This window comes from Anolis sagrei, chromosome 6 (assembly GCF_037176765.1).
Source record: "Anolis sagrei isolate rAnoSag1 chromosome 6, rAnoSag1.mat, whole genome shotgun sequence".
In the NCBI taxonomy this organism is placed as follows: domain Eukaryota; kingdom Metazoa; phylum Chordata; class Lepidosauria; order Squamata; family Dactyloidae; genus Anolis; species Anolis sagrei.
This window is the reverse complement of record NC_090026.1, coordinates 110027544-110054989: the sequence shown is the minus strand read 5'-3', so window position 1 is coordinate 110054989 and position 27446 is coordinate 110027544. Positions and strand designations below refer to the sequence as shown.

The 27446-nt window shown below is 40.3% G+C and overlaps 1 protein-coding gene across 9 annotated transcripts in view; it reads left to right on the top strand.

The window, feature by feature from the left end:
• Positions 1-27446, top strand: part of ABI1 (abl interactor 1) — a 121241-nt gene that overhangs the window by 73976 nt on the left and 19819 nt on the right. For 5 of the 9 annotated variants that reach the window (XM_060782446.2, XM_060782450.2, XM_060782448.2 and 2 more), the window contains exons 3-7: positions 8494-8670; positions 12540-12554; positions 13245-13345; positions 21244-21384; positions 26068-26168. In XM_060782446.2, coding sequence (XP_060638429.1) covers positions 8494-8670; positions 12540-12554; positions 13245-13345; positions 21244-21384; positions 26068-26168 — 535 coding nt within the window. The remainder of the gene's footprint in view (positions 1-8493; positions 8671-12539; positions 12555-13244; positions 13346-21243; positions 21385-26067; positions 26169-27446) is intronic. The other 4 variants (XM_060782443.2, XM_060782449.2, XM_060782447.2 and 1 more) reach the window with 1 other exon arrangement.

Below are 27446 nucleotides of genomic sequence, written 5' to 3'. Positions count from 1 at the left end.
TGGGCAGACACTGAGTTTTTTATACTGGCAGAACTTCGAAGTTGGATTAACTCTGACAGCGTGCGCTTTGCTCTGTTAACTATGTCATTATGTCCTTTTGAACTGGAGGAGGAAAAAACATTGCCATCACAAGTACAAGTGAGCCCTTTAAAGATTTAGTTTTCACATGCTATGTATTTGAGTGCAAGGTATGACTTTCCTGAAATTCTGGTTTGGTACAGAGGCATTTCCTAGCCTGTCAAATGGCCTGCCCTTCTTGGGCAAGTCACATGGTGCAATTCTTGTATAGACCTTGTTTGAATTAAGTGAGTGTATGGTTCAAATAGATGATTCGGTATTTCATTACATATGAGTGCTACACTCTAAAAGTGCAGCTTTCTGAAGACTACAACTTCCCATTACTAATGGGCTACAAAATAGTTGTTTCTGGTAATAACATGCTCAGTGCATTATATATGATACAGTGGTGTTTCCTATGGCAACAATATAGAGCAGTGGTTACCGACTTTTTTTGACCAGGGACCACTTGACCAGAGACCTCTTTGACCAGGGGACTACTCTCCAACATTAGCACCAAAAGGGTTACAAATTGATTTTTAGTCAACTTTAGATTCAGTTTGGTTATTTGGGATGCTGATTCAGAAAATTGTGTTGGATAGACCACATCAGCTCTAGTTTCTGATACAGGATATATGCCATCCAGTAGTTTCCATCTGCTCATCCACATAAAACCATAATTAATAATCTAGAGCTGATGTGGTAGTAGTAATATTTCATGGGTAGGCAGCTTCTCCCTCCCAACATCCCCGTTGCCTTGGCACTATAAGAGGGTTTTGTGAGACCGGTCCTTCCCGTTGCTGCGTGGTTTCGAGGCAATGGTGTAGTACTGGTGAGTGGTCTTGTGGACCACTGGTGGTCCACGAACCGCAGGTTGGGAATCAATGATATAGAGAATGAAAGATACTACAAACTGCAGGACTATTTTCATTGTGAAAATATGCTATATGTAGGGGAGGGTTGCATCTGGAGGTTTAGAAGAGAGACAAGGAAAGCTCTTGTTCTTCATGGTGGGCCATTTGTATAGGAGACTGCAAAAAGGCTTGGAGGGGAAAAGGATTTCCTTCCCATGTGGCATTTCTTAATGAAACACCTTTGTACAATAGACTTGTTTCAGAATGAAAGCCATTTTTCTCCACATGCAGCTTTAGCAGCTGCTACCCACTTTACAGACAGGGTGCCAGATCTGATAGATTTAATGGTGTGATATAATCTGGCGTCTGACGGCTTAGGTTCATAGATAAAAACCGTTCTCTTTCAGGGGCACCAAAGTTTCTGCTGCTGGTTCCTTCCAGTTAACAGACTGGTTGTACAGGACTTAGGAAAGTTCTTAGTGAAAACTTGCAAAGAAGCCAGTAGTTTCTTAGATAAAGGTTCAAAGGATCTCTTAAATAGTGCTTTCAGACCTGCTCAGTGTTGAAGCCTCAAGTGAAAGCTGTCGGGAATTAGAAAGTACAGAGTAGAACTCAGAAAAGTAACTTTTTACATGTCCGTTCACTGAATCAACCCTGACAGATTTAGAGAGTTGTATTTCATGCTACTTCCTTCCCATAGGCACTTTTCAAGCTCTTCTTCAAATGGGTCTCAAGGAAGACAGGACACTGAGTAGATGTGAATGAGTTGATGAAATTCAGGGCCCTTCCGCACAGCTATCTAACCCAGAATATAAGGCAGATAATCCACAATATCTGCATTGAACTGGATTATCTGAGTCCACACTACCATATAATCCAGTGCAATGTGGATTTTATACAGCTGTGTGGAAGGGGCCTAAGGTGCTGTGTATTTTGAGACCCCATTTTATTTTGCAGTCAAAATCACCACCCTAAGGCTCATGCACAGGACTTCATCCCTGTTCCTCAGAGTTCTGATGGTTTGCTCTCAATTGGTTTCAGATTGATGGGGGAACTCTAGAACCCTTGGGACAGTCCCCTCTAGATATGTCTCCAAATTGGTTTCCTGTGTTTTTGAGCAGTTGTCTGAAGACAGAGAGAAAAATGGGTTTTCCCAAAATCCTGTGAAGGTTCCCTGAAACTTGTCAATTATAGCTCACATTTCCCAGGAGAGAACATTGGTGTCTGCCTCTTGTTTGCCAGAAATTGCTGGAATTTTGCATTGTTATAATTTGACAGTCAGATATTTTAAAATGAAGTAGGGGAGCTGCAGAATCTTTGCTGGCCTTAAAATTTGATAAGCTATTGTCTCCTACAGATGTTTATGTCACCAGGGTTACTGTAGAGTGAGTCATGAGCATGCTACAACCAACTATGAGTAGTTTATTTTGGGAGACGCTAAGCATTAATGTGACTGGTCAGCTAAAATGGGCTTGTAGAGCAGTTTTCCTTTGAGAAGAGACACATGGTTTTATTCATCACTTAAGATTCACAGTGACAAGAAATGGGTCAGTAGACAGAGGTTCCTGTCATTCTGCTTTCAGTTGTTTGAGATAATGTATTAGTGATGGTATTTTGTGGTCATGATGCCCACCAAGCTATGTATCTTGACAGTCTAACACAGATTGGTTTTGTACATAATTTGTTAGTTTCTACTGTACACATCACTGACAAGTTTATAGACAAAGTCAATTTAAGGATTTGTGGTACTATTAATTTCGTATTTGAAATTAATAAGATGAAGCATTGTTTGGCAATTGAGAAGGCATAGGAAGTTGATAGGTATGGATTCATTTATTTAAACGGTGTGTGTACCCCTTCTGAATGTGGGTAACAGTGACGTTTTGGGGATTCTGCTTGTGTACCCTGCTGTTTCAAGTGATATCTGGGCCCACTCAATGTAGATTGCTTTCCTTTTATGTTTCTATGGACAATTGCCCCACATGTAAGCCATCCCGAGTCCCTTCAGGGAGATGGTGGCGGGGTATAGAAATAAAGTCATTATTATTATCATTGTGTGTGTGTGTTGCTGTAGAACATCTGCTAGTTTGAACTCTCATATGGATATGTATTGCATAAAATATGTGTGTTTAACATTTGTAAATGGTGATATTATTCTCCTCCACTATACAGGTATTGGGTCTAAAACAGATAACTCCTTTGATTTTTTAAGGACCTAGAGTGGCTTAAGTTTTCTAAGGGAAATGTAAGTTTTATGCCAGTTTTCCTAGAGGAAACAGAGCTCTGTCGAATTTATATATGAATGCACATTGCACATCTTTGTGCAAATGTGTTTGGGAATCCTGATTAGGTTACGTCTTCCAGTTGTATGTCCCTGGAGAGCCAGTATAGTGTCATGGTTTGGAGTGTTGGGACTAGGACTTAAGGAGGCCAGGATTCAGATTCCTACTCAGCCATTGAAACCTGCTGGCTGACCTTGGGCAAATCATGCTCTCTCAGCCTCAGAGGAAAGTAAGGACAAACCCCTTCTGAATAAGTTCTGCCATAAAGCAGTGTGATGGCCTTTGGGTCGCCATATGTCAGAAATGTCTTGACAGCACACAACAATTTCCCTTTGCTTTTTGAAGATGAATATATTTTTTGGAAAGTTGCCAGGTTTGATGTGCAGAGAATTGTTGCAGAGTTGGCAATTCCTCCACAATACACGTAATATAGCATTTGTATGAATGAAGCAGAGCTTGAAGTATCAGTGTGCGAACTAAGTCCCAATTTCCATTCTTACATGAGTCTGCGGCTGGAATTTAAATGGTATTTCAATGCATTTGCCCACAGCTCTGAGACACTTTGTGTCTCAGAGCAATTCATGCTAAGTCTAGAAGCTGACTACGTGAAATGACTCAGAGCTGTCAAAAGAAAATTATGCTTAAAAACTTCAACAATGCACTTTGTTTTATGTTTTTTCTCTGTTCTTTTTTCTCACTTCTTATCTGAGGGTATTTTCTTGTCCATCAGGCAGCGTGCTATTATGAACAGTGTCAAACATGAGATAAATATTGCTGGATACATATGGTGAACCTCTTCTGGGTTTCCTCCCTGCCCCCTAATACTTTGCTTGAAAGGCCTACTATTACTTCTGCTGCTGTTTTTTTCACTATTTTCACTTTATTATGTAGCTTGCGCTTCAGCTATGGCACTGCCTTCCCCAGCCTAGCACACGGCATACATGTTGGAACTACAAATCCCATCACTCACCTAGAATAACCAGCGACCATGATAATTGGAGCAGTGGCAGCTGTACTCTAATATACTGGGAGGCAGCGTTAGGGAAGACGCATCAGCTTTATACTCATCAACTCAGAAAATGTTGGGTCTATAAAGCACGTTATTAGTGTAATTTATAAAGTTTACCATTTCGTTGTCCAGTAAATATAGAGGGTCTAGTGCAGTGGTACCCAACCTATTTTTGATCAGGGACCACTTTGACCAGGGACCATTTTCTAACATTAAGGGTTACAAATCGGTTTTTGATCAACTTTAGATTCGGTTTGGTTATTTGGAGTGCTGATTAAGAAAATTGCATTGGGTAGACCAAATTAGCTTTAGTTTCTCATACAGAACATATGCCATCCAGTAGTTGTCATCTGCTTGCCTACAGAAAATCTTATTTAGTAAGCCTCGGCACTATAAGAGGGTTTTGCAAGAGCCGTATATTTTAGTTCTTACAGACCACTGGTGGTCCACTCACCACAGGTTGGGAACCGTTGTTCTAGTGTTTCCTGACCTGTACTTAAGGAAATAATAGGACCACAGTTATATCTAGAGCTGGGTAGCCTTCAAGACATCATTGATATTACTGAACATCAGAAATCGACATAATGCTACCTTACTCCAAATTTTGGTTCTCCAAATGATATCAAGATCCCAAGTACCACCTTTTCTTACATTGGTAAACTTGGGAGTTGTATTCCAAATATCTAATGACCAAAGGCTCCAGAAGGCTTCAGTGAAGACCTTTGACAAACAATTTGCAACTCAGAAATAGGTTCTTAAAGCTAGTACAAAACAAGATACATAACTGAAATGCTTGCACAAATATCCCATTCCGACTAATGGAGGCAATGGACATGCATTATTCTTTAGAATAGTCATAGGTATATATGCTGTTGATCAAATTGAAAAGGCTCTTCATTTTGTTGTTAATCCCTATGAAGAAAAGCCAAGTGCTGGAAATATGCCTGTATGAGTGTCTGTCAGGAGGGATCATACCATTAAATCACAATGGGCATATTTTCTGAGTCTAATGGCTAGTTTTCTGCCCCAGGCTATCCAGGGGCTTCACTGATTCCTAAAAGAAGCAAAAACAGTGGCTGTAAAACCAATTTGGTTTTTTTAAAGTTAAGTGGGAATGCCCTCTGATCTGTGCATATTTTCGCCACTTCTTAGTGTTCCTAGAAAAAGCATTTGCTTTTCATGCCAAATGCTTGTGGTGCCACATGACCATATTTCGCTCGCCTCTCTATTGACTCATATATAGGCAATGTGTGATAATTGGCATGCCCTGTAGTGTCACTCTTTCTTCTGATCTCACTCTATTAACCAACAATCACTTAGCAGAGTGAAAGCGGGACAAATGGACTAGGGAGCAAAGAGCCATTTCCTCACTTACGTAAATTGGTGAGGGGATAATTCAGTTGTTCACATCCCACCTCCAATCTCAATAAGCGGAGAGCAGGCACTTGAACCTCTCAGTCTCTGCATTGTGAGGTATATCTGTATAGATATAATGTGTGACCCCAGGCCACCGTCTTTTAAGACATGGAATAAGTGAAGTAGAAAAGGTTTCAGTTTCCTGTCCTATTATCTCCCTCTGTGTATATTGTATAACCAAGGTGAGGTCAGGCTTATCTGTTATTTGTTTTGCTGCTCAGCTAATTCAGTGTTAGGTTACAAGAAAATTGTGTTCATCTCTCCTATGAAAATCGAAAATTGGTCCATTCCAAGACAAAAACTATTTTTCATGAGGCAATTTCACAAGTTTGGCAATTATCTCTTGATAACAGTGAATGTTATGAAAGTGTACATGGAAAATTAGCATGGTCTAGAAGTCGACTGATTCATTCCCACCTGTTTCAGGATGTTATTTCTATGAAAAGTTTCTAGACCTCATGCCTGGTTTTAAAAGTATGACGTGGGTAGCCTTCTAAAATCAAATTTTAGAAGCTACATGTACTATTGAGCTGATATTTCTCTCCAATATAGGAGATATAGCATCAGACGTTTTTGCTCTTCCATCAGAGTACCAGCAGCAACATGAGGTGCACTTTGTCTCATTTATGGAGGTCATATAATTGAACTTGGTGTATATTGTTGCTCTGTGTCTTCAAGTTGTTTCTGCCTGATGGCGATCCTCACATCAACCTGTCTTGAAATTTTCTTGCCAAGATTTGTTCAGAGATTATGTGCTTTTGCCTTCCTCTGAAACTGAGAGAGAAGAGAGTGATTTGTTCAAGGTCACCCAGTGGGTTTCAAAGGCCAAGCTGGATTTCAAATTTTGGTCTCCAGAGTTGTAGTCCAGTGCTGAAAACACTACATCCCATCGCTCTCTCGTGTGTATTATCTCATGTTATTGTATAATTAAAGAGCAGAGAACTAGTCGTTTCTATTTTAAAATGTCACAGAAGACAGCTATTCCTCCTTTATAAATAATCACGGCCTTAATGCAGACATGATGGCTTCAATCCAGTGAAAGCTAGTTATGCATAAGTCTCATTCAGATCAAAAGGACAAGTTACTTATGAGTAATTTATCAGTTTTAATAGGGCTTTAGTGTGTTCTTTTTTGGATTGGAGCCAGCTGCTGCAACAGTGCCTTATACATGAGCGTTGGCACCTGTCAAGGCATGTGGATGGCCATTCCTTCCTATTCAGAAGGGGGGGTGGGGAAGAGAATTTCACATTTGTATCTTTTTTGAACAGGAATACTGAAGGCTGTGTTGCTGGGAACTACTTTATATTGCTCAGGATTTAGCAAAGTTCAGGCTTGTATATATTATGAGAATGCATCTCCCAGGATCTGCACGATTTGCTATGTTTGCTAGGTCTCCTATAAACTGCAGTTCAGTGAATCAGGAGGCTGTGGTTTCCCCACTGGGGTATAGCTATTGAATAGTTTATACACAGATCTCTTCCTGATGAATTTATACTGTATTTCTGTGTTGTATTTTCCATGTATAGTTCTGGCTTTATGAGAGTTAACGTTCTTTGAATGTGTATGCATATATTCAGTATCCACTATGTATTTACATTTATCAAAAAGCTGTTTTGCTCTTGGTCTGAGAAGGAGTGCGTGTGTGTAATACCAGTGTAATAGTCTACTCTCTGTTGTATCCAGATTGACTAGTTATATTTTGGTCTTGGAGTCCCCCCGTCCCGTCCCCCCGTCCCCCCGCCGTGATGATATATACTAATTTTATGCAGCATTTTAACACGGTGACAAAGATTGCCTAGCCAAGGAACATAGTAATTTGTCTTTCCCAATTACATTTTAATTGGAAGAAAATGGCCAAATGAGGGATGTGGGTAGGAAGCTGGAAATGAAAGAGTTCTGAAATAGCATTGTCTCAGTATGCATCTTATGTGCTCTGGGCATAATCCTCATAGTTGTTAACTTCACTTGGAATGCACATTGCTGTTCCTAACTGGAGCCTCTGGTGGTGCAGTGGGTTAAACCTTTGTTCCAGCAGGACTGCTGACTGAAAGGTCGGCCATTCGAATTCAGGGAGTGGGGTGAACTCCCTTCTGTCAGTTCCAGCTTCTCATGCAAGAAGCCTCCCGCAGGATGGTAAAACATCCGGGCGTCCCCTGAGCAACGTCCTTGCAGATGGCCAATTTGCTCACACCAGAAGCGACTTGCAGTTTCTCAAGTCGCTCCTGACACACAAAAATAATTCTATAACTAGAACAAGATAAGGTTTCAAAAACCCACAGTCATGGCAGTTTCTGTTCAAAAAAAATTGTATGGTCTGAAAATGTAGGTACAGGTTCTTTATTTGAGTTTGGGTTTAATAGTCTCAGGTTTTAATCGATCCAGAGGAGGTCTGTTCTGCTCAGCCTCTCTTGGTTTCTTTGCAGCAATTTGCTCAATTTCCTCACTGTCATGTGGTTTGGGGGAATGTGTAACTTACTTCTCAAATTGTCCTTATAGCATAAAATGATGTGGACTATTGTGTACCCTTTCCTCTTTCCATAAGCAGAAAGGTATACAGTAATCCTATAAGTGTAATTGCACCATAATTGCAAGGGGCAATAGACATCCATCCGAGCATGACAATACTAGCTGTCTTGAAATTACATGACCACTCCAGAAAATTAGTTTTAAAGTGATCTGTGGCAAGTATTCCACATACAGTTTCTTTCCATGTCTCAGTTACTTGAAAGTCTGTGTTATTCAGCAAGTTAAACTGATACAGAGAAAAGAATAAAAGGATGTATAACAAAAATAAAAATAAATATTGTAAACTGATGTCTTGTTTTGGATCAAAACTTTCCTCCTCAGGTATAAATATGTCATTTTTCCTTTGCAGACGGTGGACATCCATAAAGAGAAGGTGGCCCGTAGAGAAATTGGCATTTTGACGACCAATAAAAATACATCCAGAACACACAAAATCATTGCTCCTGCAAATATGGAGCGTCCTGTAAGGTATATTCGAAAACCTATAGACTACACGGTGTTGGATGATGTGGGCCATGGTGTAAAGGTAAGAATTGTGTTCTCTTTCCAAACATGCTCAATTATTTGAAATAATTATTAAGTTAGCTGACACATCTAGTCTATCTAAAGTAGTCCTAAAAGGTTAAAGAACTATTAAACATAGCCCAGTTTGATACCACTTAAAAGTTACATCTTGCTCCGTCATCTTTGTGAACATGACTCAATTTTATATGCCAAACTGGCACTAATAATCCCTTTAAGGATGCACCAGGATAGCAAAACAAGAAACCTCAAAGGCCATGGTGTGATTCAGATGTAGCAAAAAACAACATTGTCATTTAATCACTAGCTAGCATGGTGTCTAAACCTTAAATTGGGGCAAGTATGGGTCATTGAAACAGCCCAGATTCATCAGCTTTGTATCAAAATTGGCTTATTTCATTTAGCTATCAATAGCTAAGATTAACAACAGTTTTTTTTACATTTGAATTTAATTGTGAATAGCCTAAAACTGAAGTACGGATTTCCAGTTTTTTCCTGATTACATCAGAGAAATAGAAGGGAACAGGGAGTGTCTGAACCTGGAGATGGCTGTGACAATGTGCTAACTAGTTGCAATTGCTGTGGGTTTCAATCTGTGTTTATGCTCTCTATATGACATCCAGAACTGGAAGTTTTCATGATCTCTGTGCATCACAAACATAGATCTTTAATCTACAGAGATCCAAACTGAATGCACCAGAACTCAGTAGCTTTTGTTTCTAACCCAGCTCCTTCAGGCACCGGAAGAAATAGTGGTCGTAACTTGGGTAGTTTCTCTCCTTTTCCCCTCTTTTAGTGTACCTTTACAACCTCTGTGTTTTCCTACGCCTCACTAACCTGTTTTTTCCCCATCTTGGTTGGTGATTCTTTTCTTGATTGCCCCCTCAACCCCACCCCAGAATTGATGGGATGAAAATCCCTCACTTATATGAACATAGAGTACTTTTGTGAACTTCAGGAATGCAGTTATCAGGGTTGATACTCTCTGCTTAGTCATGGGCAGCAACAGAGCACTAGAAAACAAGCTTGCTCCCTCCTCAGTGTGACATCCTTTCAAATATGTAAACATGGGTATCATGTCCCCTCTCAACCTCTTCTCCAAGCTAAACACATCCAACTCCCTAAGCTGCTTCTCATACAGCTTGACCTTCAGGCATCTCACCAAATTTTGTCATCCTTCTAAGGACATGTTCCAGCTTGAATCATTGGTGTTGTTCTAGATCCCAGGTTTTGTGTAGTCATCAGTTATGTTCATGCCATCCTACATTACCAGGCACTGACGGACCCATGTGTGTGAGAGCATAGATGACCATGCAAAGAGCTACAGTTACAGACTGTTAGTTATCTCTGCATGCCTTGGTAGAACCACCCTCTGGCCCAGCAGAGCAATTTCTGCAAGGCACTTCCTTCAATTCATGTAAACACATGTTGAATGAGTTCAGAGGCATGTTAAACCAGACAGTCAAGCAGTGTTTTAAAGTGCAAAATGAAAAGCTTATATGTCTCTGCTAAATTTTATGGAAACCAATGTCAGAAGAACATGGACCTTTCTTTCCAGAATCACAGGATTCTGTTTCTTTTTAAAGAAAGGGAATAGAAAAAAAGCAGAAATTTTAGATCCCTTCCCAAGCTTTGGTTCCATATAAATGTGACTATATCAGAAAAGAGCTCCATGTCATAGTTCTCCCAACAGTAGGATAAAATTGGAGAGATGACTTTGTGACTTAGCTTATGACATGCCAAAATCTGAAAATGTGATCTAATTTACCTATCCCTCCAACACATTTACTGTATATACCACAATGTTGTGTTAATAGTTGCAAAGTATCATCATACTAGATACTTTTTAATTGTTGATGTTATAATCTGTTTTAATTGCATTATACTGTTTTGTGATATTTTGCATTGTTGTGTAAACCGCTTTGAGTCGCCTAAGGGCTGAGAAAAGCGGTATAGAAATAAAGTAAATAAATAAATACTTTATTTATTTATTTATAAATAGTTTATTTATGTTTTACAATGGGGTGCCGTTTGCCACAGTTAATACGATTATTGGACCATTTGGAGTACTTATGACAATTAAGCATGGGTTTGGAATTCCCTAGAAATTGCTGCCTCCAACCATGAATTCATTGATACTCATCTGAAAGGCACTGACCCGATGTCTTGGCTCCAGCCCCCTCATTTGTAATATGAGTGTAAACAGAGACTGGACATGCTACTTTTTTGGGACAGCAGTGGCCATGATGGCTGAGAGACACTTTGCATTGTAATTCAAAAATGTAACTTATCCAAGCCCTGGGTGTAATTATAATTTAACTTTATAGAGTGCTAACACTTGAACCCACTTCGAGTATTTAGGAAAAATAAAGAACAGTTGAGAGCCAGCAGAGTCTAGTGGTTTGAGTTTTGGACTAGGACACTGGAAGACCAGAGTGTGAATTGCCTCTCGACCATGGAAACTGACTGGGTGACCTTGGGCAAGTCACACTCTCAGTCTTAGAGGAAGGCAAGAGCAACCCCTCCTCTGAAAAAAATTCAGCTAAGAAACCCAATGTCTGGGCCACTTTAGAGTCTCCATAAGTTGGAAAGAACGTGAAGGCGCAGAAGAAGCTTTTTATTCTGGGTGCTTTTTAAAGCAACACCCATGATATGCCAGAAAGAATATAAGGACATTAATACAGCTTACATAAAGTCAGAATATTTTAAAGTTCTGGAAGAGTACCAAATATAATGCAGATACGTGGACAACGTGCCTTCCTGTGCATTAAAATATGCAATATCTCTAATCTTATCTCCAATTCCTGCATCAGATAACAGTTGGAGAATTTCCCCAAGGTTGTTGCTGTGAAATAAATTAATGCAAATATATGAAGAGCTATATAACCTTCTTAATTAGATCTAATTTTCTGAGTATATGTTGCTTGCAAAGAAGATTGATTTTCTAGAACATAATTGATATATTTATAATTAATTAAAGTGGGCTTAAATGCATATGTTAGGATAAAAAGACTTGCTGTAGATGGTACACATATCTATTCAAATATTTGTTAGTCTGTGTTGTTATTAGACAATGCCCAGAACTGGAAGATCATCCTTTTTGGAGGGAGGGGTGTTTTTCATGTAATCTTCATTGTTATATAGGATTCTGTTTGGTTAAAGGCCAGGCAGACATGCACCAAAGAACATTCTTAAGGGTGCTGGTTTTTCTCCCGAAGCACTATCTTCTTGCATCTCTTTCAAGTGTTTACAGGATTTTTAATGCATTTGTTGGTGAAATGTCAGTACTGTTTTATTATCCGAGTGGAGGCCACAAGGGGACGCTAGAGAGAGAGAAGGATAGTCCATTTTATGTGGGTGGAAGGTGGATTGAAGGAGGAAAACCATTTTACCCTATTTCCCTGTTATTCCCTCACCCATGTCCCCATCATTGAAACAACCCTTGTTTATAATATGGGAGAGGGAAGGGGCATAACTGGCTATAATGGGATAAATGGTTTTCCCCTTTCAACTCCTCCCCACCCATAAAATTGACTATCCATCTCTCTCTCTAGTGCCCCCCAGTGGCTTCCACCTGGATAATGGAACAGTACTTAAATGTCTGTTTCAGAAGTGTTTCCCAATTGCTGAAGCTCTGTCACCATTTTTTTTTTGAAAAAAACACCAAAGTGTATTACAACAGATGCCTGCTTTATGCAAAATTAAAAGTGTATTCCTGTACCTGGACTGTAAATGTCAGTGGGACTGTACAGTGAAAAGGGGGGAAATGCTACTACCAGTATTGTGCCATTAGTATATGAACCTGCCATGGAGAGTAATAGCTTTGCCATTAATGTGTACTTTTCTTCCTCCTTTTCTTTTTGCCAACGTAAGTGGCTAAAAGCCAAGGTAAGAGGAGTTATTTCTCATTTGACCCACCACACCCCATGACAATAGAGGCTGCTGAGCCGTTACACCTGAAAGCTAGCACTTTCTCTTTCCTGTATTTCTCTGCTCTTCCTCTCCCTCCCTCCCCATAGGTTATTTTAGACATGCTCAAATTCAGCTCCAACTGACAGTTAATATATCACTGATATATTGACATATGCATTTTACCTATAGATAACATTTAACTCCTCTAACATACATAGTGCTTTGCTTTCATTCAGTAGATGCTTTTTCTTTTGTTGATCTGTGTTTTAGATAAGGTTTCCTGGAAATACTTGCATGCCTATGCTAATTAGATAGCTGGACTAAGTAAATGAATTAGTATACCTTGAATACAGAATACATTTGGTGGATCAAAAACCTTCACTGAAATAAGGTTTGGTTCTTGAGCCATTATTTATGCTGAGTGCAGCTTAGGTTTCATTTACAGCAAATATGAAATTGCAAATGGTGATGTGGGGTGGGAGAGAGAATAAAAAGCTTAGACATTGATTTCTCTTATTCTGTTTAATCCAGTATGCAGTAGCAGAAGCTGCGGTCTAATAGCTGTCTGGGAATCCTCAGTTCACATTAGTGTATTGAAGCATTGCATTCACATATAGTTTGAGCTATTTCCATCCCCAAAAATTAAAGCGTTATTCTTGTTTTCAGCACGGAAACAATCAGCCTGCGAGAACTGGCACTTTGTCAAGAACAAATCCGCCTACACAAAAACCACCAAGTCCTCCCATGTCAGGCCGGGGAACTTTGGGGTAAGAATAAGACTTCTCATTCTGCTTTTATGTTGACAAAGAACACAGTTTAAATTGCTTAGATCAACATTATCTAGCATGTGAGGTCCTGCTGTCTTCGGATATTAAATACTGTGTGCAGTTCACTTCTGATATGAAATATTAGCATTAGGATTGAGCTTTTTAAGGAGCTACAGATTGTGTTAAATAATTGGCTGTCTTGACCCATTTTAAGCAATTTAACCTGATTTTACTGGGATTATTTCCAGAGTGAGTGATGTATGGGATTGCAGTTTGTGTGAGAACATTGCAGATTGGCTTGTCTGAACTGAAGATGAAGATTTCTTATTTCTGAAAAGGACACCTCTGAAATAGTTAGATTGTTCTGTTTAGACTGTCTAGCAATTTCAGAAAATAAGTATCCAGTCCATGTGCTCAATTTAATCCAGTGGATATTTTCTCTTCCTGTAGCTGGCTTTACAACGGGTCTCAACTTGTGGGTCACAACTCCTTTGGGGATCGAACGATCCTTTCACAGGGGTTGCCTAAAACCATGGGAAAACACACATTTCCAATGGTTTTAGGAACCGATACACCATGGACATTTTTCCGCCCCTTCACTTCCCAGAGGACCCTTCTTCTCCAAAGGAAGGTGGTGACATCACTCAGCCCCGCCCCCTCCACCCCTCTGCCATTTTAGGAGGAAGAGATGGGAGCAAAGGAGGTTTGTTTCGGAGTAAAGGTGGAGGAGGAGGAGAGGAGGGAGAAGGTGAGTTGGGAGAGCAGGGCTTAGAGAGGGGTGGAGTGACCCCTCCAAGGCCAAATCCCATGGAGAAGGAGAATTAACAAGGAAAATACATCCTGCATATCAGATATTTACATTACTATTTTTAACAATAGCAAAATTGCAGTTTTGAAGTAGCAACGAAAATAATTTTATGGTTGGGGGTCAACACAACATGAGGAACTGTATTAAAGGGTCATAACATTAGGAAGGTTGAGAACCACTTCCCTAGAACACTTTTAAGGATCTGGAATAAAAACTAAAAAGGGGCTTGGGAGAAATAAGCCTTGGCTAGGATGAGACATTGTTTGTAACACAGGAACATTAGAATCCAAAAGCTTGTTATGGGTGAATACACTCAGCTGCAGCCTTTCCAAAACAGATCCTGTCCAGATAAGATGGACTGCAGCTCCCATCATCTTCAATCAGCCTGGCCGTTCTCACTGGAGGTTATAGGAGTTGTATCCTGCAAGACATCTGGAGGCCACCAGGCTGGGAAAAGTTGTTTTACTGACTCATCAGGAAGGAAGTCAAGTAGCGAACCCAGACAAATGTTTTTAGATAAGTGGCTGTGCTGCTGGAGTTAAACCAGTAACTCAATAATTTCCAAATCAATGACTGGGAGGCTTCTCAGAAGACTGGGGCATTTTCTGCCAGTGCCATGAATGATCAACCAGGGCTGGAAACAGTATTTAGGATAGACGTCATGCTCTTGGAGAATGTGGATGGGAATCCAACAAGCAGTACTTTGATAACGGAGATGCTCTGTTTATATGCTTCACTCCACTTTGTGGAGGAGTCAGATAAGTTATGAGAAGGATGATCAGGAAAAAAGCACTCCTGCTATGAAACATGTATTATTGGCAGTTTATGAGTACACACCACACAAATTGCTGCATTGAATTGTGGGGTAATATTGTAAATACAGAATAATGAATCTGGCCTTTTCACTTTTTCACATATTCTTTTTGTTTGTTTTTGTTTTCTTCCTCTCAAATATTGAAAGACAATTTCTGAATTTTAGAAAGGTCTCAAAAATGAACCAGCTACATTTTTCACCCAACTGCACTGGCCAAATTTATTTAGTGCAGCTATTCCCAATATGGATAGCAGTGTATTATAATAGCTGTTAAAGATGAGGAGCATTTGAGAGAAATCCCCAGTTCAGAAACACAGAAATGGTTGATCAAGCAAGGACTCAAAGCCAGCCCTTGAAGAGCTAATTCCTTGAAGTTCTGGGCTTGGATGGCAAATCTGTGGATTTTGGAAAATGAGCCAAGTGAAATCTGTCACTCATCGAGGTAGATGTAGAAGTTGAAAAGTCCAAGAGCTCAACCTGGCATTCGTATTTAGATCTTTCCTGTTCCAGCAGGGATTCAGTATTTTTATTCTTTCTAGTCTGTTTCAATTTTATTGCAAGTACTTTTTGATGATGTTTGAGTGATTGAACTTTTTAATGATAAAAGTTGTGATTTTAGTCATTATTTTTGCTTTTATATTAGCAGAACCATTTGATTAATTGAGCATTGCCAATTGTGCTTCTGTATTTGTGGGTTTAACTTTTGCAGATTTGATTACTCATGGATTTGATTAATGTGTAGAAATATTTAGGTCCTCCAGTTCAACTTTATTGTCAGCTTCTGTCAGAGGTTTTGCTGGAGGACCTAGGGATTCCTAGAAAGGTAATCTCTCACGTATTTTGTAAAGGCTTTTTTTATTCATGTTTTTTATACTTACATGGGAATCCTCTCATTCCAGCAAATATGGAGGGCTGATTGTATGAATATTTCAAATAAATAAGCTTAAGACATTTAAGAACTCTTGCCTGAGCTAAAAGACAAACATTGAGCCTGAAAAAAGACTTTAACTCTGGCTCAGTAAAGCATTTGTGCGTCTCTATGTGTGTAGAAGGCATAACTCTTTTGCTAGGGATAGAAACTAATGCATAATGTCACTCATCATCATTGGGAAATGTACAAAGCCAGTTTAGCAAATTTATGCTTCAGCGACCTGGCATGAAATTGGTAGTACTTTAATGGATACTTGAACTGTAGAGGTGCATCCAAATATATTTAATATTTAATATCTAAATGCATTTAATATTTAGAACTTCAGTTAAGAGCTGGCTCTACAGTTCCTCCCAATGTGCAGCTGACTTGTTGATTTGGGACTGAAACACTTTTTAAAAAAAGTTTAAAAATTGGGGATGTCTTTGTGCGTGAATCGGCTTTTACCGTGTTTATTTTTAAAATGCTGTTTTCTGCTTTCTAATTGCCTTCTATCCGTTTTAGATTTTTAGTGGAAGTTTAAACAGACCATATGATAATTTTTAAAGCTATATGTATGTATCATTAAAAGCAGAAGCTGCCAAACTGAACTCACTCAGAGCAGAAACTATGTAATGTAGGTTGTAGGCGGATGTTTCACAGAACTAAAATTCAAGACGACAGTGCAGGGTAGAAATGAGCCATTAGCGCAACACCATTTTACAGAGCAGAAGATGGGAATGGATGGATGTATAAATATGCACTGAGCAGACAGAAGTTGCTGAGAGCTGGAAAAAAAGAGTGTTAAGAGCCATCAATTTGTAGAAATGCCAGTAAGTGCTATTTAGTGCTAAGAGGACTGAAGGAATTAATTATTTTATTGTGCACTAATTCTAGGAGTAATTTTTGATTTTTTACAGCTAGTGATTTAGATGTATTGGAGATGAAGGAATGTGGATAGGTGGGTGTATTTTTAATAGTGTATCTCAACCCTCTTTTGGATTCGAGCAGGGAAAGCAACACTTAAGAGTCTTTTGTCAAAACCACTTTGAGTCCCCCCAGGAGTGAGAAAGGCGGTATATAAATACTGTAAATAAAGAAATAATAAATAAATATTTAGGGCCAACACTACACCAGAGTGACATTTAAACCACTGATTTATCCCACTAAATTAGGTATGGGCAAACCCCTTGGGCTTTTTTCTCAGGCTCTTCTCTCTCTCTCCATCCTATCCTTCCTTCCCTCTTCCCTCCCCTCCTTCCCTTTCTCCCACTATTTCTTTTCTTTTCCTTTCCTTTCTTTTCCTTTCCTTTCCTTTCCTTTCCTTTCCTTCTGTCTTTCCTTCCTTCTCTCTTTTCTCCCTCCCTTCATTCTCTTCCACCCTTCCTTCCTTCTCTTTTTCCTTCCTCTTTTCCTCCTGGGGAATGTTTAACTGGGAAAAGAGAAGGTAGAGAGGGAATGTGAGAACCATGTTTCAGGATTTAAAAGTCCTATTGAGGAGGAAGAGGAGGAGAAAAACTGATTTTTTTTCCTGCTCCACAGAGACCAGGCCACAGGGAAGCAATAGTTTCAAATGGTAGAGAACGAGATTCGACTGTAAAGATTAGGAAGAACTTCCTGGAGAATGGCATAGGTGGCTTCAGAGTATGTTGGAGTCTCCTTCTCTGGAGGCTTTTCTGCAGAGGCTTATTGGGAGTGCTTTGATTGTGTCTTCCTGCATGGCCGGGGATTGGATTGGGTGGCCCTTGGAGGTCTCTTCAAACTCTAGGATTCTATATCAGGAGTAGGCAATACGGGGTCTAATGGATATATTTTTTTCTCCCCCTTCCACCATCTCATCCTGACCAACACCAACCCTTTCAGGATCCAAACGCTTTCCTTATTTCCTTCACTTTCTGCCTCCGAAAAATAAGAGGAAGGGGAGGAAAGGGCAGCGAGGGGACTTGGGGAGAACCCCTTCCCTCTCGCCCGGCCCACCCACCCCACTCTGGCCCAACATGCAGCCTCCAAGTTAGAAAGTTTGCCCATGCATGCACTAAATAGAGTAGTGTGGTGAATCCATGTAACATCCTGAAGTCTTGCTATCTAGAACTGTTTCCAGTATTAATTTTATACATACAATACTTGTGTATAGCTCAACCTCATGTATAAGTTGAGGGTGAGTTTTGAAGCCAAAATTAAGGATTTTAATATCGCCTTAGGATAAGTCAAGGGTCATTCAGCAGAGAGAAGAAAGTTCTACCTCCTGACAGCAATTGCCATTTTCCTGCCTTGGTAGTCAAAAGTCTTCAAACGATGCTGCAGCAGAGGGGCACATAAATTCATTCAGTTTCAGTATCATATCGGCATTTTAAACATATTTTACTTGTTTCTATATGGTAGGAAAGGATTTGCGTAATTGCTGAGCACATTTATCAGGTTTCCTGATATCGTAATTGCAGAGTACCGTTTTTTGCTGTGTAAAATTCATACTTTGCTAACCTACTCAAAACTGAGTCATAAAGCAGTTACGAATGTAATAAACAAAGCCAGGGAACAAAACAGATTGTGTAGATACTTTGGCCTTGTATGCTTTCCTGTTCTCCAGCAAAGGATCACCGCCTTGTCGGGGCGCTGGAGCTTGAGCACCTCAATGATGTCATGAGCGAAACCGTGAAGGGCCACCCAAGACGGGACGGTTGTGGCAGAGAGGTCAGACCAAGCGTGACTTCTGCTTCATTGACTATTCTAAAGCCTTTGACTGTGTGGATCATAATAAATTGTGGCAAGTTCTTGGTGGGATGGGCATCCCAAGCCACCTTGTCTCTCTCCTGAGGAATCTGTACAAGGACCAAGTAGCAACGGTCAGAACTGACCACGGAACAACAGACTGGTTCAAGATTGGGAAAGGCGTACGGCAAGGCTGCATCCTCTCACCCAACCTTTTTAACTTGTATGCAGAACACATCATGCGATGTGCGGGGCTGGATGAATGCAAAGCTGGGGTGAAAATTGCTGGAAGAAACATTAACAACCTCAGATATGCAGATGACACCACTCTGATGGCCGAAAGCGAGGAGGAGCTGAGGAGCCTTCTAATCAAGGTGAAAGAAGAAAGCGCAAAAGCCGGGTTGCAGCTAAACGTCAAAAAAACCAAGATTATGGCAACAAGAATGATTGACAACTGGAAAATAGAGGGAGAAACCGTGGAGGCCGTGACAGACTTTGTATTTCTAGGTGCAAAGATTACTGCAGATGCAGACTGTGGCCAGGAAATCAGAAGACGCTTACTTCTTGGGAGGAGAGCAATGTCCAGTCTCGATAAAATAGTGAAGAGTAGAGACATCAGACTGGCAACAAAGATCCGCCTAGTCAAAGCCATGGTATTCCCTGTCGTAACCTACGGATGTGAGAGCTGGACCTTACGGAAGGCTGAGCGAAGGAAGATCGATACTTTTGAGCTGTGGTGTTGGAGGAAAGTGCTGAGAGTGCCTTGGACTGCGAGAAGATCCAACCAGTCCATCCTCCAGGAAATAAAGCCCGACTGCTCACTGGAGGGAAAGATACTAGAGACAAAGTTGAAGTACTTTGGCCACATCATGAGGAGACAGGAAAGCCTAGAGAAGACAATTATGCTGGGGAAAGTGGAAGGCGAAAGGAAGAGGGGCCGACCAAGGGCAAGATGGATGGATGGCATCCTTGAAGTGACTGGGCTGACCTTGAGGGAGCTGGGGGTGGTAACGGCCGACAGGGAGCTCTGGCGTAGGCTGGTCCATGAGGTCACGAAGAGTCGGAGACGACTGAACGAATGAACAACAACAGCTTTCCTGTTTGCCTTACATAATCTCACAGGAAATATTTGTGAAACTTAAAAAATATTGCTGTTTTTCTGAGAAACACCCATTCTGATAAACGTAGGGCAGGTGAAAGGCAGCTTTCTTATCCAGCTGACTTCTAATTGATAGACTGCATCAGAGCAGGATTAATCAGCCTTGTATCCTGCCTGCCATATTCCATCATGAGAAATGAAGAATTCCCTGATTCTTTTTACCTGATATGCCTAACCCAACCTGTGCCTGAATAAAACTGCTAGTTCAAGTTCAAATAAACTTCATTCAATGCGGTCCCTCCCCCCAGACATCATTTATATATGTTTCTTTAATGTAATGGGTCCCACCTATATTCTGATTGGCCTTCTAGAACTTAAGAGGTTTTAAGAGGATGCACTATTGTTTTAATTGTACTGTTTCTCATTTCTTTTTATTATTTTCCTTTTTTTAAAATATTATGAGTAATGTAATTATATTTTAAAGTTGATCTTTGTAATATTTTAACTATATTGTGCTTCATTTGATTTGTAAGATGCCCTGAATCCCAGTTTGGCAGAATATAAATAAAGATGATAGATGATGATGATAATAATAATAATATGGGAAATAGCAATGGGTCTTGTTTTCTCCAGAATTGGATTACACCTCCTAGCATCTTCTCGCCAGCTGTACAAGTTGGGTGATTCTGAGAGCTGTAGTCCAGTGGGAGGTGTAGTCCTATGGGAACGTTTTCGGGGACACATCCTTTGGCTTCACACGTGGAGAGGTTGTGTATTCTCCTGAAATAACTTTAATTGTTATCTTTCGGACTTATGTTTCCCTTAACTCAATTTTTCCTATGAATTTCAAGGGAAAGATGGTGATGGAAATGCATTAAATTGCATTGTATTGAAAGGCTGTATATTTTGCAGTTGGTTTCTCCTTCATTGTTAAATTGTGTAAGAATAATGTTATACCAATACCAATACAATCCTTTGCTCCGTAGCTGTCATATCAATAGCTATAGTAGATATGACCGGGATGCTTCTCAAAGCATCAACCTGTTACTGCTCGGATAGCTAAAGTATGATATTATATTCACACATCTTAAAAGTCCAGCCACTCTCTGAACATATATGAGCCTTCTTCATTAAGTAAGGGGCCCTTGGTGTTGCAGCAGGTTAAACTGTGGAGCTGCTGAGCTTGCTAACCGAAAGGTGGGTGGTTTGAATCCAGGGAGCAGGGTGAGCCTCCGTTGTAATGCCCAGCTTCTGCCAGTTTAGCAGTTCAAAAACATGCAAATGTGAGTAGATCAATAGGTACTGCCTTGGCGGGAAGGTAACAGTGCGCCGACCACATGACCTAGGAGGTGTCTATAGACAATGCCAGCTCTTTGACTGAGAAATGGAGATGAGCACCAACCCCCAGGAGTTGGACACGACTAGACTTAATGTCAGGGGAAAGCTTTTACCGTTACCTTTACTTCATTCAGTGACACATACTAAGCTGTAGGGTAGCATTACAGTAACTTGTTTTTCTTGTAAACTAAGAAGGCTTTTGTCTCTCTCTGTGTGTATCTAGGCGGAATACTCCATATAAGACTTTGGAGCCCGTTAAGCCACCAACAGTCCCTAATGATTACATGACCAGTCCGGCAAGACTTGGAAGCCAGCACAGTCCTGGAAGGACAGCATCGTTGAACCAGAGACCCAGAACACACAGGTGGATTTTGAGACTTTACAAATGACACAATAAGAAACTGGATTTAGATTTAGCTCAGTCTAAAATAATGATGAAGAAATAAGAAACCTAGTGCTATTCAGATCTTTAGGGTTTCAAACCTTTTGGACTACGTCAGCATAGGTACTGGTCAGGGATTTATAGCAAATGTTTGAAGGGTGCTGGGTACATATTATGCAGTACACTACGACAATTTATACAATCTGGTACTTTTTACACAGAGGTTGGATGTCTGTCAGGAGTGGTCCCTGGTCAAAGTGGTCCCTAGTCAAAAAAATATTGGGAACCTCTGATGTACTGAAATATGTGGTCTTCGATAGTAGTGCTGGTCTTTCTTTGGACAAAGGAAGTGGAACTCTCTGCCCCGGAGTGTGGTAGAGGCTCCTTTTTTTGGAAGCTTTTAAGTAGAGGCTGGATGGCCATCTGTCGGGAGTGTTTTGAATGCAATTTTAATGCTTCTTGGCAGGAGGTTGGACTGGATGGCCCACAAGGTCTCTTCTAACTCTATGATTCTTTGAAAGGAAGAGCCAAATAGAACTATGGATTCAATCTGCGTGCCTTTTTTTAGTCAGGAGGTAGACTGATGTGGCTGAAGGCAGATTTAAAAAATAGTTTTCTAACTTTCTGCCAAATTCCAGAATGGAGAGCTAGCAATAACGACCTCAATCGTTGGTGGTCTAGCATAGAGAATCAGAGTGCTAGCTACCCTGAGCTGTTTGGAAAAAATGGCAGGCTAAATTACACCACTGAATAATCGCCCAAAAATGCATACTCTGGAGTTAAAATTAAAGATATTAGAGTCAGAGCAATATTTGACTTGCTGTGTGCCATTCCTTCCCTTGAAAAAAAACAACACCCCTCAAATAAAATAAAATTGATAGCAATAGTATTTTGTAGAGACAAAAACACATACATTTGTTCCTCCATATCAACAATTTTTATATCCACCAATTCAACCATCAATAACTCCTTCCCCAAACAAAACAAAATTCCAAAAGTAAGCCTTAATTTTGCAATTTTATATAAAAAACACCATTTCATTATACCGTTGTATATAGTGGGTCTTGAGCATCCACAGACTTCGGTATCCAGGAGCAGAGGTCCTAAATCCAAACTCCCATCAGATACGAAGGGGAATTGTATCTTATTCTCAGTTAAACTTGGGAGAGTGAAATTTTGTATTAGGTGGTGCGAGGAGTCAAAAATGCCATATCTATCAGACTGAAAACTGTTCAGTTTTATGAAGCTCGCAGCACTATGTAAGTTCTTGTATACGTTTATTTACTTCTATTCAAACATGCCAAATTTCTATTGAAGCTTCTTTTGTGCCACAGCCAGCTGAATGTTACTGGTTTTTCTTTCCAGCTGGAGAAAATGTATTAATTCTATGACAAGCACAGGAAATAGTAATTATCAGCCTTGTAGTTACCAGCCCATGGCATAATTTCCCATCAGCCTTCAAGTTCTAAAGGGGTTCTTATTCGAATGTGTCCTTAGGTTGAACAATCACATTTAATCACCTCTCATTTCATGCAAAACTTGCATTTCAATGCAGTTACTTTTCAATTCAGAGTATTAAGTCAAGGAAAAATGACATATGCGAACCACTCCCATTCCTCTAGTTTGCTATGTTACCGTCCCAGGAATTCCCATATGATCCCCCCCCCCCTCCCAATAATGTAGAATGGTCTCTAAATCCTCCCTAGAAAAGGCATGCAGTATTTCTCGCTTGTTCCACATTGCCCAGGCTTCTTCTGAATGAACAGGAACATTTTCACATTTGCTTCCTAGAAGTGTCAGCCATCCTCTGGAGAAGAATATACTGCAGCTGCTCGCTTTAGGGAACTCGAGGCAAGATTTTCCAGTACGGTAGTTTCTTGGGCTGCATTAATGGCTAAAAGGCATAGCAGTGGTCATTTTAATGAGCAGCACTGTGAATTTGTTTGAGCTGCATAATGAAAGTTCAACATTTGCTGTAGATCTTGTAAAACGACAACAGTTCTATTTTGAGAGTGCCTGCAGTCAGTTAAACATTGTCTTATTTAAAACAGTTGTATTAAGTGCCTTCTCGTGCACGCATTATGTGAGGCAACGGAAATGGACTCTTCAGTGTCACAAGTGGTTTGTGGTACGAAATTCAGCTGTAACCATGGCAACAAGTTCAGGATCTTTGGCACGCAGAGCACTAATTTTTGCGGGAACGAGCTCTGATTCTCATTACAATCTTTGATATCTCTTTTATGCAGCTCTGTGTGTCACTGATTTTGAATGCTTGGGATTAACAGTGTCTTGTTTTGGACGAGTATGCAGAATGCAATGAAACTGTATTTTAATATATTTCTGCATGACTCGTTTACATTTTAATGCATTCAGTAGCCTTAATGTCAACTGGCAAGTAACAGCTAATTTAACTCTCCATTTTGCTTTGAATCTCTGGGGTTAGTTTCCTACAGCTAAATTCTGACCCACCCAGGGGCACTTTGCAGCTCCATTTTTCCATGGGAGAGGCGGGATCTCAGATCCTACTCAGTTGGGTATGTGAACTGGAGGCATTAATGGCTTGTTGGATGCATAGCACCTCCTCATTCTCAGTTCTGTGCTTGGGAGATCATTTAGTCCTTGTTTCTTCATGCAAATTGGTGTTGTGTTGTTGAAGTTTTTCATGGCTGGAATCACTGGGGGGATGTATGGCCATGATCCAGAAACATTCTCTCCTAACATTTTGCCCACCTCTGAGGATGCCTGCCATAGATGTGGGTGAATCGTCAGGAGATAATGCTTCTGAAACATGGCCATGCAGCCTGGAAAACTCACAACAAACCACTGATTGGTGTTGTTTGATTTATACATTTTATTCATTGGCAGAATGAGATCTCTTGATCCCCTTCTACACTTAGGGCTGGTGTGAGTGTGGTTCGGCCTGCAAGAGGCCACAAAACACACACAGGCTGATCCAGTTTAACCCAGGGAAAGTCGCTTAATGTAGCTTGCACCTAGATTTTTAAAATGCAGGTAATAACCCAAATCTTGCACTATGATTCATGCTTTCTCCTGTGTTCAGGCAATGTAGACACCCACTGCTTATTCCTGTGTGGAATCAGCATTGGGTGTCCAAACAGCCATCGCATGCTCCCTCGTGCTCAGGTGGCTTGAGGCTGTAGGATGGCTGTCCTGCCCTCTTCCACCCCGTCGCTGCCAGCTACAAGGATGATGGTGTGGTCTTGCTCCTCTCAGCTCCTTTACCAGTCACATTGAATGAAATAAGGAAGAGAGTATGTCTACCTTGACATCGGTCTCCCTGTCACTCTCGTAGATGGCATCTATGGAATGGGAGAAGGGTGGAAATTGGGACCTGCCCAGTGGTGGAAAATTTGCTTTGGTGTGGCTGGGAAGAGTGGACACCTCCTGCTGCTGACAGTCTATGACAGTGGTTCTCAACTCCTACAACTCCCAGAAATCCCAGCCAGTTTACCAGCTGTTAGGATTTCTGGGAGTTGAAGGCCAAAAACATCTGGGGACCCCAGGTTGAGAACCACTGGTCTATGATATGGGCTGCTATGAGATTTCCAGGCTGTATGGCCATGTTCCAGAAGCATTCACTCCTGACATGTCACCCACATCTATGCCAGGCATTCTCAGAAGTTGTGAGGTCTGTTGGAAACTAGGTTTATATATCAGTGGAATGTCCAGGGTGGGAGAAAGAACTCTTGTCTGCTTGAGGCAAGTGTGAATGTTGCAAATGGCCACCTTGATTTGCATTTAACAGCCTTTTGGCTTCAAAGCCTGGCTGGTTGCTACCTGGGCTTGCTGGTTACTACCTGCTACCTGGGGGGATCCTTTGTTGGGAGGTGTTAGCTGACTCTAATTGGTTCACAACCTCTGAGAATGCCTGCCATAGATGTGAGCGAAATATTAGGAGGGAATGTTTCTGGAACATGGCCATACAATCTGGAAAACTCCAGCCATGAAAGCCTTCAACAACACAAGTCTATGATATGTGCCTCCAAGTCTCCTTTCAATTTGTAATTTTTTGTGGAGTTTTCTTAGGTAATATACAGAGGTGGTTTTACCGTTTTCTGCCTTCGAAATATACCCTACAGCACCTGGCATTCATTGACACCCTCCCATCTAAGTATTAAATGGAGCTGGCACTGTGTAGCTTCCAAAATCAGATGCGATCTGAGGTCTTCAGGGGATTTAGGCCCTTCCTGTTGTTCAAGAAAAGTTATTTAGTGCCCATCACACCACAACTACAAATCATGTGTTCGAAGCTACTTAACATGCAGTTTATCACCCTTAATTACTTCAGGCTTCCTGTAATCATTTAGAACATTACGTAGTCTAATAGTTCTTTAGTTCTCAGAGTGTTCTTTACACTTTTTAATTAAATACTAAGAAAGCTAAAACTGGGCCTGTGTGTGAGTATCTAATGACCTAGCTAATTACATCTGTATCTGTTGCAATTTCATGCATTCTGCTCTGCTGATATGATAATAAGCAGCACGGATCTCTCTGTCTTGAATAGATCCAGTTTATAGCTCATGGCTTTGTCATGAAATTGAGATAATTTGTCTCGCTATTGATTTCATTTTAAAGTTGCTGTTCTTGCAAAACAACTGCTTATGTCTTTGCATTCTTCTTTTTGTTTTGTTTTGTTTATTGTAGTGGTAGTAGTGGAGGAAGTGGCAGTCGAGAAAACAGCGGAAGCAGCAGTATTGGCATTCCCATTGCCGTGCCTACACCCTCGCCACCAACTGTTGGCCAAGGTATTTTCTTGACTGCCTTTTTTGGCAGTATCCTTTCTTGATCCAGATGCTTCTGATCATCTTGTTTGGTTCAGAGGAACACCTTAATTTTTTAAAAAAACATTACATGTGAGATTTTCATTCTTTACTATTTCAGTTTTGTAGGCAAGTTCTGAATAAATGCAGTCATTGGTATATAGATGCAAAAAGGTCACTCTGAACATAACACCTTCATTTATAATGTTCAGAAAGGTAGAAGGTATAACCAAAAAAGAACACTAAGAAAAACGAAAAGTGCCTCCCACTTATAGAAATAGACTTGTCTCTATAATCTATCAATTTCATTAATACACATATAAAATAAAACTTGCAATATTAAAATAGTTATCCTGCAGGAATGTAATAAAAACCATATTTTCAATTCCCATCCGTTGACAGTAGTTAATTATAATAATTACTTCTACTTAAACAAAGCAATATTCAATTTTTCAGAACTGAGCTCATACTAAAATTTTATATTTAAACATTAAAATTAACAATTTAACACATCCATGATCCATTATTATGATAAGATGATCCATTGGAACGTGTGCCATAAATACCATCTGCCTGTGACAAAAAACTGGTGGGATCACAAACTTGAAAACGTTATAGAAAATGAACACGTAAAAACTACTCTGGGACTTCCGAATTCAGACTGACAGAGTTTTGGAGCACAATACTCCTGATCTCACAATCGTGGAAAAAAACCAAAGCATGGATTGTCGATGTTAAAATCCCAGACAACGCTAGGATTGATAAGAAGCAACTGGAAAAGCTTACATGATATGAGGGTCTAAAGATCGAACTGCAAAGACTCTGGCACAAGCCAGTAAAGGTGGTCGCAGTAGTGATTGGCACACTGGTTGCAGTATCTTTAGGTACTGCAATTGGTCAGCACTTGAAAACAAATCAGCACTGACAAAATCACCATCTGTCAACTGCAAAAGACCACCCTACTTGGATCTACATGCATTATTAGTCCTAGACACTTGGGAAGTGTCTGATATGTGATCCAGTACAAAAGCCAGTATAGTGATCTTGTTTGCTATGTATTAAACTTGTTGTATATCAAATAATATTAATAATAATAATAACAATAATAATAATGCCTTATTTATAGACCACCCTATATCTCAGAGGGGACTTATTTATTTATTTATTATTTGCCAGGGGGGCGGGGCGGGGCGGGGGACTCAGAGCGGCTAACACAGGCAGCAATTTGATGCCACAATATCAATAAATATCAGTATAAAACCA